A 12,272-nucleotide genomic window follows, 5' to 3' on the forward strand; every position below is an offset into this window, starting at 1 on the left:
TAGAGTAACACCAGACTTTTTTTTAATAAACAAAGCAATTTATGCATATTTTTAGGAAAACATCTCTTGTCCTTGCAGTATATTTTTAACACAAAAACCTGCCTGCTACTATCAAAACTGCTCTGTTCGGATTATTTTACATCAGTTGTGACAGTTCAACGTTTACAAACTGGGTAGAGTGTTACATTTTCGGCCAACAATTCATTGCATAATCGTTTGTAAGTGTACACACTCAAGATCCATTCTAGGGTGAGTTATGTCAATGTCGCCACCATGCCTTGCAGAATACAGTTACTTATAAAGTTGTAAATCTGTATTAAGTTGACTGAAAGTCTTGTTGGGGCAAAAAAGATATCAGGAAATCAACAAGGGCTGTTTAACTCCGTAACTCCGTTAAGTATCCGTATTTAAGTCCATTTAGAGTCAAAACATCATGTCATCCAGACCGTCTTCCATGAACTTCTTGTATATGGCCATGAACTTGGCAGTGAAGGCCTCGAGGTGGTAGATAGCTTTGTTGCCCAGCTGCAATCTGTGTTCGTAGTAGGCTGCCATTTGAGCCACCTCTGTCTTCAGCTGACCATCGCAGTTACTCAACAACTCTGTTACCAGACCCTGTTAGAGGATTAGAGGAGGAAAATTAATACTCATGAATACTCAACACTTTGGCGGGAGATGAGGTTTAGCAAACTGTACCTTCATAATGACATCAGGAGGGATGCAGTGAGTCAGCAACTCGTACAGCCTGGCTCGAACCTCCAACAACCTGGAACAGACAGACAGGATTCAGCATTAACAAACATACATCTATACATCCATCTAACTATCTATCTATCTATCTATCTATAAATCTGATTAACCTTCCTTAGTCGCTACAAAACCAACTAAACACCTTCTTTCTCTCGCTTTGCCTACCTCTGAGGGCTCTGCTGGCTGACGATGGCATTAGCGGTTTCTCTGAGGTAGACCTCCCAGTCCGTCTCTGGGACGTCTTGGTCAGCTGAGAATGGATACCTGGGAAAGATTAACACTGGCTAAATAGGCAGATCCTGTTCTTTTATATTCCAAACTAATTCATGTATAATGCTGTGGATAAATGATAATACATTTTCTGACAACTTACTGCTGCACTCTGCAGGCCTCACACATCAAAAGGGCTTTGCGGAGGTTGCGACCAGACTTCTCAGAGATTTGCTTGGCCAGCTCAGGTGGGAGGAGCAGACCCTCCTTTTTACAGATTGATGTCAAAACATTACAGACCTGGCAAACATGAATAGCACAGAGACAAGGAGAAAAAAAAAGGTGAAATATTGTCTTGACTGTGACTTCACTAATGCAGCAAAGTTTAGGCATTCTAATGTGCTACTTTCAGATGATTACTAATCACTATCTAAATCACCCCATCTCCATCTTACCTCTTCTGTGCTTGGCAGAGGAACTCTGATAGCCAGACAACGGCTCCGAATTGGCCCAATGACTTTGGAGGTGGAGGTAGAGCAGAGGATGAGACGACAGGTGTACATGTACTTTTCCATTGTCCGGCGCAAAGCATGCTGGGCATCCTTCGTGAGTCTGTCCACCTCGGTTAGCAACACCACTGAGAACAGAAGTGTAACAATTACTACAAGAGTGACACATTCTGGCTTCACAGAGCCACAGGGTGGCATCATGGAATGCTTATTAATAGAGGGCTGTGATCCTCTGGTTTTTAAGATGGCAAACCAATATGTACTGTAAAATTCCTACCTTTAAACTCTCTCTGGGAGCTTGACTGGATCTGTTGGGACTGAGCCAAAGTTTTAATCAGCTCTTGAATCACCACACGGTCCTGGTTGCCAGCATCACTGTATGACACAACAAAAAACAGAAAAACTTTTTGTCTGCTACAGCTTACATATATTCTCCGTAAATCACTTGTCCTGTGATCTTGAAAAGTTAATCTGCAAAGTAGCCAACTACAGCTGTTAAATAAATACAATAGAGTGAAAAATACAACAATTTTCAAGTGCAAGTACCTCCAAACAGTGATTAAGTCCAGTATTGGAGTAAATGTACTTAACGACTTATTCAATTACCTTGGGTTGACTTCCAAGTGGTAGTTGCTGGCTATTGTGTTAATCTCAATTTTCTTCTTTGACGGAGCCTGTAGACGAAAAACAAAACAGGGATGCCAGTAAGACTTCATCAGATAATTTGATTGGGATGTCATCAGGACTGAGAGGTCTGGATAAACTGCATGTTAGTGGTGTATTGGAAGGCATTTAAGGCATCATTTTCCCTCTCACCACGATGGTCTGGTGCTCTATGCGGAGCTTCTCCACCCCAGCTCCATACAGCTCCCTCAGCAGACACATGATGCGGGTCTTCTTCCCCGCGCCCGACGGCCCGTACACCAACAAGTGAGGGAAGTCGCCACATTGAACCTTAAACAAACATTTAAAAGAAAGGCGGTTTTGCTTTATAGGAATACCTTTGCTTGGACTTCGCTGGACTAACGTTATGCAATTACTTGCCTCAATTGCCAGCTGGTGACAGTGTTGCTCAGTAACGTTAGCTGACTCGCAGCACATTTATCTCTCAATTGTGTGTCATTTGATTTGCCGATAAGCAACATTACAATGGAGCAAAGATTTCAGAAACGGGAGGGAATTCTGATGTGAATCTAGCAATATTGGCACTCAAATGACGACGTTGTGTACATTAACGTTACCTTACGTTAACGTGATCCCAAAACAAGTTTGATACAGTGGATGCTATCACAAACAACCTATCTTAACTCAGGTTGCTCTCCAAATGATATTTACACGTAAATGACCGAGTTAACAACGTTCACAGGGAATCAATCGAATTGGTTGAGAGCAGCCTCTCTGCTGCTATTAAGTATGATGCTAGCTAATGCTAACGTATAACGTTATACAGTTAACCTAGCATGCAGGTTGTTTCTCTTACCAGGTTTTTCAGCTGAGTCGCTTGCTCTTTATGATAATCGAGTTTCGCGAGGGAAGTCGGTCGATATTTATCCACCCACAAACTCATTGCGTTATAAATTTAATAACTTATCGTCCGTGTTGACAGTCTGACTCTACACTCCCGCGAAATATTATTCATACGCAATCGCTACCCGCGCTGTTGCTGCTGTTTCCTCTTTTGCTACGGAGAGTCGAAGGGGTCAAAATTGCTACAGGCGAGTTGAAAACCTTTTTAAAGTAAAAAGTAGCCTAACTGTTAATAAACGTAGTAGAGTAAATTACGAGTACAATATTAAGTAGAATAGAATGTAAATACTAAAGTACGAATATGTACAAATTGTATTTACGTAAATAGGCTAACGTCACTTGAGTGAATGCCTCTCCAGCAGCAGTCCACAAGAGATGACCTCCACCAGAGCCATGTTTTCTCTATCACTCTGACCTCCACTCTCCACTACTGTCACTCTTGCATGACCGCGTAAGTACACACACACACACACACACACACACACACACACACACACACACACACACACACACACACACACACACACACACACACACACACACACACACACACACACAAAACATAGAACAGTCCTGGACAAAACATTTGTCTTGTTTGGAGAAAGCTGTAATAGGGACCCAGCAGCTCATGTTCCCTGAGGGCCCACTAGCAGGTTAATCTGGCTATGAGCTAAAATTTTCCTGTACAATTAATTGTTTTAAAAATAATTGTGATTAACAATATAATTGTCTCTTTCAGTCAAATTTAAAAATATTTATTTATGTATTACTTTTTTAAAACAAATTAAAGTTGTGAATGAATTCCAGGATACATCTGTTGGTTATATCACTGTCATGTGAGCCAGAAAATGTAATAACACAAATACACAGCCTAAGAAGTAAACAACGCCTCTTTATTATCATAAAATTGTTTTTCTAACTGTACCCCCCCCCATTTTTGTTGCTATGAATGTGTTTAGGGACAACAACTAACAATTGAAATAATATTAAAAATATAGTCCAACCAATAATCATTTATATAATTACCATTTGGCATATCTAAACAAAATCAACAATTACCTGTTACACACCTTAAGACTTTAGCTAATGTTAGCAATTAATTGCGGTTCAACAAAGAAACCACAATTATTTAAAATAATTGACATTTTAGACAACTATGTAATAATTGTTACAGGCCTATAAATCCTATATGGAATTGTAACTAAGGATAGCATCTTTTTTGTTGTCGCAGCAGATATGCAGGCGTTTACGCTGAAGACAGTACAGCTGCAATGGTACCACCAAAGAATGTGAGACAGTTAATCCCATTCAACCACAACAAAAGCTCAGAATGTCACTATGCGGTCGTGCCATGACATAACGAGAAGGTGTAATCTGGTCGTTTTTGGAGAAGGTCTCTAAATGGCTTGTTTTATGTAGGCTACAGGCCAGGCGTTCTTATCACCTTCTGAACAACCAATTTGTTTATCCAACAATCTGATTTTGGGCCATGTAAAATGAAAAAAAATGTAACCTTTACACATAGTCCAAGTTTGTCCTCCACCACCAGGCAAGAAAGTGCCGAATTGTAATTCCATGTTTTCCGTCATGCAGCGATAGAGTTGGAAAGCACATTTTTCTTTGCTTATCTGACTTCATGCATGTGAATGTTTGTTGTCAAAATCAGTTTTTTGTTGTTCATATTTTACAGTGTATCTACAGTACACACTGTCAAGATAACACAGTTTATCTAGTGTGGGTATATTAGTGTTTTTTTTTAGCTAGTCTTGATAGATGTTTTATGTGCTTTCCCTCAGTGGAATTGATTTTCGACTTCATAAAATAAAACAGTCATAAGAAATATAAGTTGTTGTAGATGCTCATTATTATCCTCTTTCTTTTCTCTGACTGTTTTATTGGGTGTATACTTTATATACAGTACCTGTCAAATCTCACCTTGACTTCCTTTCTCAGCTTTTTCTTTGCTCTGCTTTCTTAACATGACCCAGGTAACTATACCCCTCTATGACAGGAATGTTATATATGGAGGAGCGTGTCTCAGCAGGTTGGCGTAGCTTGTACTGAAATACATGTTTGAATTACATTAATTAACATCCATCATCACAGCAATGTAGGACAGTGGAACATCTGGGACAGGTGGTGGATGTTTATCAAGTTCCTTTATCCAACATCATTTATGAACTTCTTTCATAATTTGACTCATGAATAAGTGTGTTTTTATTAATTGTGCTGATGCTGTATGGTCTGTAAGGTATTTTAAATGGTTAGTTCACCCAAAAAACAGTGACATTTTCATTGGCATTTGGTTTGTAGTCTTTTCATCTTATAAATTCAACATAAAATATTTTTTGACAGCGATAAACCACAGGCCTTGTTGTTAAAACTATTAACTGTCCATCGCCAAGAAAAAATAGAAAACTGTTCAGAACAAGATACATGCTGATGATCATTTTATCTAAAAAGACCTAATGTTGCTGAGTTTTTCAAATGCCATTTTGTAATACTTAGACTGCTGCAAAATCCTTTACATTACAGCCAATATCTTTATACCTTAGCGAATAGATTTTTAGATAGAACTCAGGGAATAATATATTGTATTGTGATTGTGGGTGGAGATTCAGATTGACCAGATCTCTTCTCCCCAAGACCTTGAGGGTCAAACAGGCCTCAGCAGGCAGAATCATCCTCAAGGTTAACGAACTAATAATAGTTCTGTTCTCTAAACCTACACAATGTAAAATCCAATGTTTACTGGCAAACTTGAGGAATTCCACAGTCCTTCGACAGCTTTGTAAAGACCGTGAGGCATTTCTTGTTGATTAAGGCTTACAGCGTTGCTGTAAAAGTATGAACTGAGAGAGATTTAGAGAGGATAAGAACATGTTAAAAGCATTACCTCATGCGTTGTTGAGGAATGTGCTTCTAAGTTTAAAAAAAAAAAATCCTTTGCCTCGAGCCATATTACACAGTATTGAGTGAAAAGGAGGAATGGGGAGGGGGAAAGGTGTGACTCAGACCCCAAGCCTTTTAATCAAAGTCCTATTTGTCTAGTGTACGTGCAGCTATTTAATAAGATTGATCATTTCCATAACAGAACTTAATGTTCCGTTTGCTCTGAGTGCATAACTTATCTTTTTTTCACTTGCATATGCTTGCATTCACGTGCAATAACAGACACACACACACACACACACACACACACAGTAGCACAAACACCTGTCTGTGGAACTCACTGTCTTCTTGCTGAGGTAATGTAGGAGGGAAAATCATTCCTCAACCCTTTCTTTTTCTCTCCTCCCCTCTCAGCATTTCATATCTTTTCTGAGGTAAACTCACTCGTTCTATATTGTCGGTGTCATGCTTGTGTTACTGTCAGACTGCTGTGTTGGATGTGCTCTTGGATGACACAACTTTTGTACGAAAGCGGCTGGTATGTTGATATATGGATTCTGTGTTTGACTATAAAGCAGCTTATGGTTCCTCAAATGTTTTTAACAAACAGGTTACAATTACAAATGCTCTTATATGGTAATTCTTGAGATGATTATTTATTGACATTAAGATGGAATTAAGTTACTGTATCATAATACAAAAAAAGTTGACACATGGCCTACATACAATAGAAATAAATGACAAGTGTGCAGTAGGAAGGACCTTTTGGAAAAGGATTTGTTTATTTTACATGTCTGTGTTTTACAGTAATAGAATTTTAACCTAATTTTAAGATCCACCACTGTGTGTTTGAAAGACAAAGAAAAATGCCAGGCAAGGAAAGGGTGTGTTGGCTGCAGCCAAAAATATCCAGTAAGAAAAAAACAATGCGTTTGAGCAAAATGGATTTGTCCACAAAAAAAGTCTGCCAAAAATGGCTTTTTGTGAGGAAAACTTTGTTGATTCTAGCATGGGTCAGTCACATGTGTTATTATTTTGGCTCAAAATATCCCTTTTTACTAATAGGGCTAATAGTAGAATTCCCAAAATCAAAATAGTTGTAAAATAATTGAATCAAACTGCAGTACTGGGCCACGCATTACTGAGTGGAAAATGATTGATTGGCAATGGTAGAATGGAAGGTTTAACCAATCAGCAGTTGCATCCCTCTTAAGTCTGTAAGCAAATTCAGGCTTGAATCTATACATCCATTTACACAAACAAATGGCACTGGATTGTACATGCACATATTAATTCAATTTGCATTTTTTTTTTTTAAATCAAGTTACAGTCTGTGTTTCTTTCTTTCTCTCCATCTCTCTCCAGTTTAGGTATCAAAGGAATTTTCTAGGCATTCAAATGTGGGCCTAAGCGTAAATATCATCCACTCACGCTTTACATGTATTTTAGCAGCTGTATGTTAACTGACAGTTGATCAGGCTTTGTTTGAATGAGTCACCATTGTGCTCACTATAAAAGACTCAACTGGTGAGGACTGGTTCCCCAGTGATGCATGAAGGTCCACTAGCTGCGTTGCCTGTTCAGCAGCAGCCTACCAGGCATATTCAGCCCCAGGCTGTGGGGTGTACCTTTGGGTGACCTGCAAGGTCAAGTTCCCCTCTTGACTCAAAGCTCCAGCAGCAAATTAAGAACCATGTCTGAACCTGTTCCTCTGCTACACTGTGCTCGGGGTCCCGTGGCCAGTCACGCTCAACGATGGAAGGAGCTGAAGGTAGACATCAGCTCCCCCTGTAATACAACTAAGCCTGACTTAAAGCAGAATGGACAATGTGAATGCGGCCAGAGTTCAGACATGACTCCTGGAACCGGTTGGGACATGGATAAGAGTAGTTGCAACCATCTGCCAGCATCTGTGAATGCATCAGAGAACGGTTCATTGGATCTGCTAAGAATAGTAAAGCACAAGCCAAGTACCATTGTGTTCAGTGATAATGATTGTAGCGCTGACAACCAGGATATGTCTGATGCTGGAGAGTCCTCTTCATCCATCACCGAGGGAGAGGGTGGTGAAAACAATGATGATGAGGATGATTTTCCCGAGAAGTCACAATATAAGGAATTCCTGGTCAGTCGTCACCGTAGAAATTTGAGCAGGAACAGGAAGTACTTGAGGAAGAGACAGGATCCCCAGCCTAATAGCGCTGCATCTGGGTGGCAAAAGCCCACCAACAAGGGAAAACCTGAGTTCGCAGGTAGCCAGAAGGAAGAGGAAACTCCACCGAACAATGGAAAACAGGTAAGAAAAACAAAACAGGAGAAGGGTGATAACAAAAAAAGAAGTCTTATTCACTGTGCCAGTGAAAGCACCTAAGCTGCAGGCCTATGTTACACTGCACTGCAGACATATTGACTTCTCATAGTAGAAAAAGCACATGTTTTACTAATAACATTAACTCTGTTAAATTAAGTGTCTCAGTAAGCCATGAGCCAGCGTGCACAACAACTTAAGCAGCTGAATGGGTTTCAGCAATCATTCACTTTATTATTTTCACCTGTGCTTTTCCCATTGTGAAATGACAAACTGTCTTCAGTAAAAAGGCTTTTTGTAACGTTTTCTAACTGTTAACCCTACTTCCACCACTAGAGGGAAGCAACTGGTTTCAAACTGTTCACCGTGAGCTTGTTTACATGGAACTACTACTTTGCTTGTTGTATTTTTTAAGCCAATGTGTGTTCCAAGTATTTTAAATAGTGTAAATGTGAATTCTGCTTCAATATCAACTAGGAACAATATATCACATTCTACATACTGTATACTGCACAGTATGTTGGAGTTGAGTAGTTGATGCATGCTGGTGGATCAGTGGTCATAGATGCAGCATTGCATGTATTTAATATGTAGTATGTAGCAGCAGTGTAAGTGTATAGTGAGTCTGGCAAGGCATTTTTGTTACATGTCATCCTTCTCTCCATCTTTTGCATGTTTCCTGTTTGTCAGCAAAGGTAAAATTTTCAAATCTAATTAAAACATTGCCTGTTAGTCTGTAATGTTTTTCTGCTATGAACATATATGCTGCCAAAACATTCGGAGATAAAGAGTTCACAATCAGTTTTTTTTAAGTGAAAGAGAAAGCCGTGTTAAAGGGGCGTTATGCAGTTTTGGCCTTTTTGCTCGCAGATTTCTCTATAGAGCTCCCCCCTACATCAGCTCCTATGTTTACTTGTGTCTGACTCCTCACTCGGTCAGTCTGCTGTTTCCTCTTTCTCTGTTCCTCCGACAATGCTTTCCTAGCTTTCTGCTTATTTTTTGCCGGCCAAGCCATGACGATAGTGTGAAAAACTCCATTGCTACCTTGTTATAGCTAGCTGGTTCCTGTATGTGTGCAGTGCCGTGAAGCAATTTGTTACATCGCGAGACCTGATATCACGCGATACTTCCTGACGCTGAGGCCGCCGGCTTGCAAATTTGTTTTTTGCAGGGTGGCAGGGGAAGACTCATGAATATTCATTAGGGAATTCATCCCTGAATGGCTAGTACTCGTTGCCTGCTCTGGTTGGGTTGGTTAGGTTTAGACAAGAGGAGGGTTAGGTTTAGGCAAGAGGAGTGGGATTGGTTATGGTTAGGGTAAGAATGTCAGGGCGAGCCAATCAGGGATGAGTCTTCCCCTACCATCCTTCAACAACAAAAAAATTGCCGCCGGCTCACCAGCCTAAAGTTGCAATGGTGGAAAAAAGTCATATAACCATTCCAATGACTCCAAAGCTGTTCAGTTAAGGTAAATTAAGCTAAAAAAAACTGCAGTTCCCCTTTTAAAAAAAGGGGATCAGAATAAAAGGGAATATTTTGGCAGGTATACCTTCAATCATAAATTCCTCTCATTCCTGGCCCAGCCTGGCATCTCAACCTCCCATCATGCACCGTACTAGCAGGCATCCATAGTAGTAATAGTGTGAGTGTGCCCCTGACCGCGTTCTCACACCTGTCAGAGCAGCCCTCAGTCGCTGGCACGTTCCCATAACAGTCCTCTGGCACTCTGCACACTGTTCTCCCCTCTTGGACTGACATGAAAGGATTTGTTCTCTCTGCGCCCCATTTGTGATGTCGTTGTTCTCAGAGTTTGATCAAGTAGCTTTTAAAGTCACTTATTGTCAGGCTTTAGGCTGTGCTCATTTGAATACCTGTTAAATCAAGGGGGCCCCATTGTGGTTCCACATTCTTGGAATATCTTGGTTCAGGCAGTTTCGTCACACACCACAATGTGGGTAACAATTTAGAAAGCTTGGCTGTAATGCTCAAGTTTGAGTCAAGACTGCAAGTTCTGTAGGTGTTTGGACTCCTATCTCAGCCTTGGGCACTGGGCACATTACTGTCTCAATCAATTCAGCTTTTGTTACCAAGTTACATTTTTGGTTGAATGCACTTATTGGAAGTCACTTTGGATTAAAACGAAAGATACATGTAATGTAATGTAAAAATGTGACTTGTGCATCTTAAAGATGAATTATTTCATTCCCAGAAGACAATGTGCAAACCAGAATTTGTTTGCAAGTGAAGCTGCTGCTGCTTACTTCTCCTCTGCTATTATTTAGTTACAGTACCCACATAATATTGTCATTGATCCATGCACGGATGCCTTTAATTTCAGATTAGCAGAGCACACTAACTGTAAAGACCAAGGATAGCCTACAATTCTTCATTTATTCATACTTAGACTTACATGTCATGATAATGGGTGTTTTAGCCTTTCCAAGACCGTTCAGGCAAATAATGAAATGGTCCTGTAGCAGAGGCATAGTGATGCATTAAGAGCTCTATCCCCTGTAAATACTTTGGTCACAAGCCTATTAACATTTCAGGACCTTAGAGAGCACTCTGCTGTGAATAGTAAGTGTGTTCAAATGGGTGTCCATGCCATGGTGTGCATTTGTGCTCACATTAGCACAGTTTACGTGCCACTCTGTGTATGTTCATGTTTGCAGTCACTCATGCCACTAAAAAGCCTCCACTCCCTGTGTTCTCCCCTCGCCCTGGCTCTGTCCCCCATAGTGAGGGTAAAAATAGCACTCTGCTGCACATAGACAGCCTTCTGTGTTCCTGTGTGTAGGAATCTGGAGATGTGGGGGCTGTAACACACAGGAAATGGCTTTACTGCCAAAGCCATTACTGCAGATATTTCTAAACTGGTCAAACCCATCATGGGTTTGGGAATGGGATTGGACAGAAGGGTGTATTTGTGTGTGTGAGAGTCTGTGGCGGGGGGGTAGGTAGGTGAGAGCATGTGTCTATGCATGTATGTGTGTGAGTGAGGGGGCTGTTTTTGGACTTCAAGCTCCTCAAAGAGGCCCTATGTGCTGCTATCAGCCTCTGGGACTCTGGGATTGGCAGCGGAGCCCAGAAACAAAGCAGTTTGTTCATTTCCTGGAAGGCCAGTGAACAAGTGTTTCAGTCAGAGTCCATGACCAATGGGTGGAGAGGGAAAGAGAGGGAAAGCTAGGGTTTAGGTATGGGCATAACTGAGCTGAATAGAATGACAGATATTACAACACATTTACATAACGTGCGTTGATCACACTGCTGTTTTTTATATAGTTTAAAGGAAGTTTATTTAGGCATCTTTATCTTTGGCTTTAGTATTTCTCTTCTATCAAAGACTTCTCTCGACCTTGCTCTACAATAATCTCATTGAGAAGGTGTCACCTCCTCCATAGTGAAGGGTACACTGTGTCTATGAGGAGGCTGGAGGGAATGAAGGGTGGAGTAGGTAGATGAGGCAGAGGAGTGTGTGTTGGGTGAGGTTCAGCAGTTTTCTCATATACCAGCATACATCAGTGCAAGGTTAACCCAGAGTTTGTCCCTGAGCCATATTTACGTTTGTCTCGTTTGACCTATGTGTTCAGGTTGCTGCTTGTGAATCCATGACCCTGCTGATGAAAAAGTTGGATCACCTCAATGAGCCGATCCAGGAAGGCCAAAGCGTTGATTCCTCCCACTCAGACGTGGCCAATGCTGACGAGGAGCAGCAGAGCACCATGGTAAGTCAAGTACACTTAAATCAACAGGCCAATCATAAAGATGAAGTGAAAAAGTTGTTTGTACATGTAGTATGTAAACTGTGAACCAATTACACAAACCGAAACTGAAACTGAAAGTACTGCTTGGTGAACGAAAATGTTCATTATGCCATTTTATGCAGAATAAGGATCAGAAAAGGGTTTACTGCCAAAGTAAGTTACACTTACGTGGAATTTGCCTTGGCGGTTGGTGCAAACAAACATATTAAAGGTGAATTCCGGTCGATTTCAACACATAGCTCTGTTGTTTGTAAATTTGGAGTGCTGTAAGTAGCGAGAAAAACGAAAACAATCGGTGTTGCCTACACCATG

General features: G+C 40.7%; 2 protein-coding genes across 4 annotated transcripts in view; one reads left to right on the top strand and one right to left on the bottom strand.

The window, feature by feature from the left end:
* Positions 1–3,395, bottom strand: rfc3 (replication factor C (activator 1) 3). 3 transcript variants are annotated; one of them, XM_039776886.1, is made up of 9 exons: positions 3,317–3,395; positions 2,286–2,423; positions 2,076–2,143; positions 1,747–1,844; positions 1,416–1,597; positions 1,124–1,260; positions 916–1,014; positions 697–766; positions 1–615 (listed from the first exon to the last, which is right to left on the bottom strand). In XM_039776886.1, exons 2-9 carry the CDS (start codon positions 2,352–2,354, stop codon positions 424–426), a joined length of 915 nt encoding a protein of 304 aa, XP_039632820.1. In that variant the 5' UTR covers positions 2,355–2,423; positions 3,317–3,395; the 3' UTR covers positions 1–423. The 3 variants fall into 3 exon arrangements, with proteins under 3 accessions (XP_039632820.1, XP_039632818.1, XP_039632819.1); XM_039776884.1 differs by lacking the exon at positions 3,317–3,395 and adding an exon at positions 2,950–3,086; XM_039776885.1 differs by lacking the exon at positions 3,317–3,395 and adding an exon at positions 2,514–2,896.
* Positions 3,284–12,272, top strand: part of LOC120543715 — a 27,534-nt gene continuing 18,545 nt past the window's right edge. The window contains exons 1-3 of the mRNA XM_039776887.1: positions 3,284–3,447; positions 7,254–8,184; positions 11,787–11,921. Of these exons, the coding sequence (XP_039632821.1) occupies positions 7,582–8,184; positions 11,787–11,921 (738 nt within the window). The 5' untranslated portion in view covers positions 3,284–3,447; positions 7,254–7,581. The remainder of the gene's footprint in view (positions 3,448–7,253; positions 8,185–11,786; positions 11,922–12,272) is intronic.

This window comes from Perca fluviatilis, chromosome 16, assembly GCF_010015445.1.
Source record: "Perca fluviatilis chromosome 16, GENO_Pfluv_1.0, whole genome shotgun sequence".
Classification (NCBI taxonomy): Eukaryota; Metazoa; Chordata; class Actinopteri; order Perciformes; family Percidae; genus Perca; species Perca fluviatilis.

Coding starts and splice junctions, on each gene's coding strand:
- rfc3 (XM_039776884.1), bottom strand. CDS start 3,036: ATGAGTTTGTGGGTGGATAAATATCGACCGACTTCCCTCGCGAAACTC. Junction 1,845..2,075: donor CACTTGGAAGTCAACCCAAG/GTAATTGAATAA, acceptor TGTGTCATACAG/TGATGCTGGCAACCAGGACC. Junction 616..696: donor CTCCTGATGTCATTATGAAG/GTACAGTTTGCT, acceptor ATCCTCTAACAG/GGTCTGGTAACAGAGTTGTT.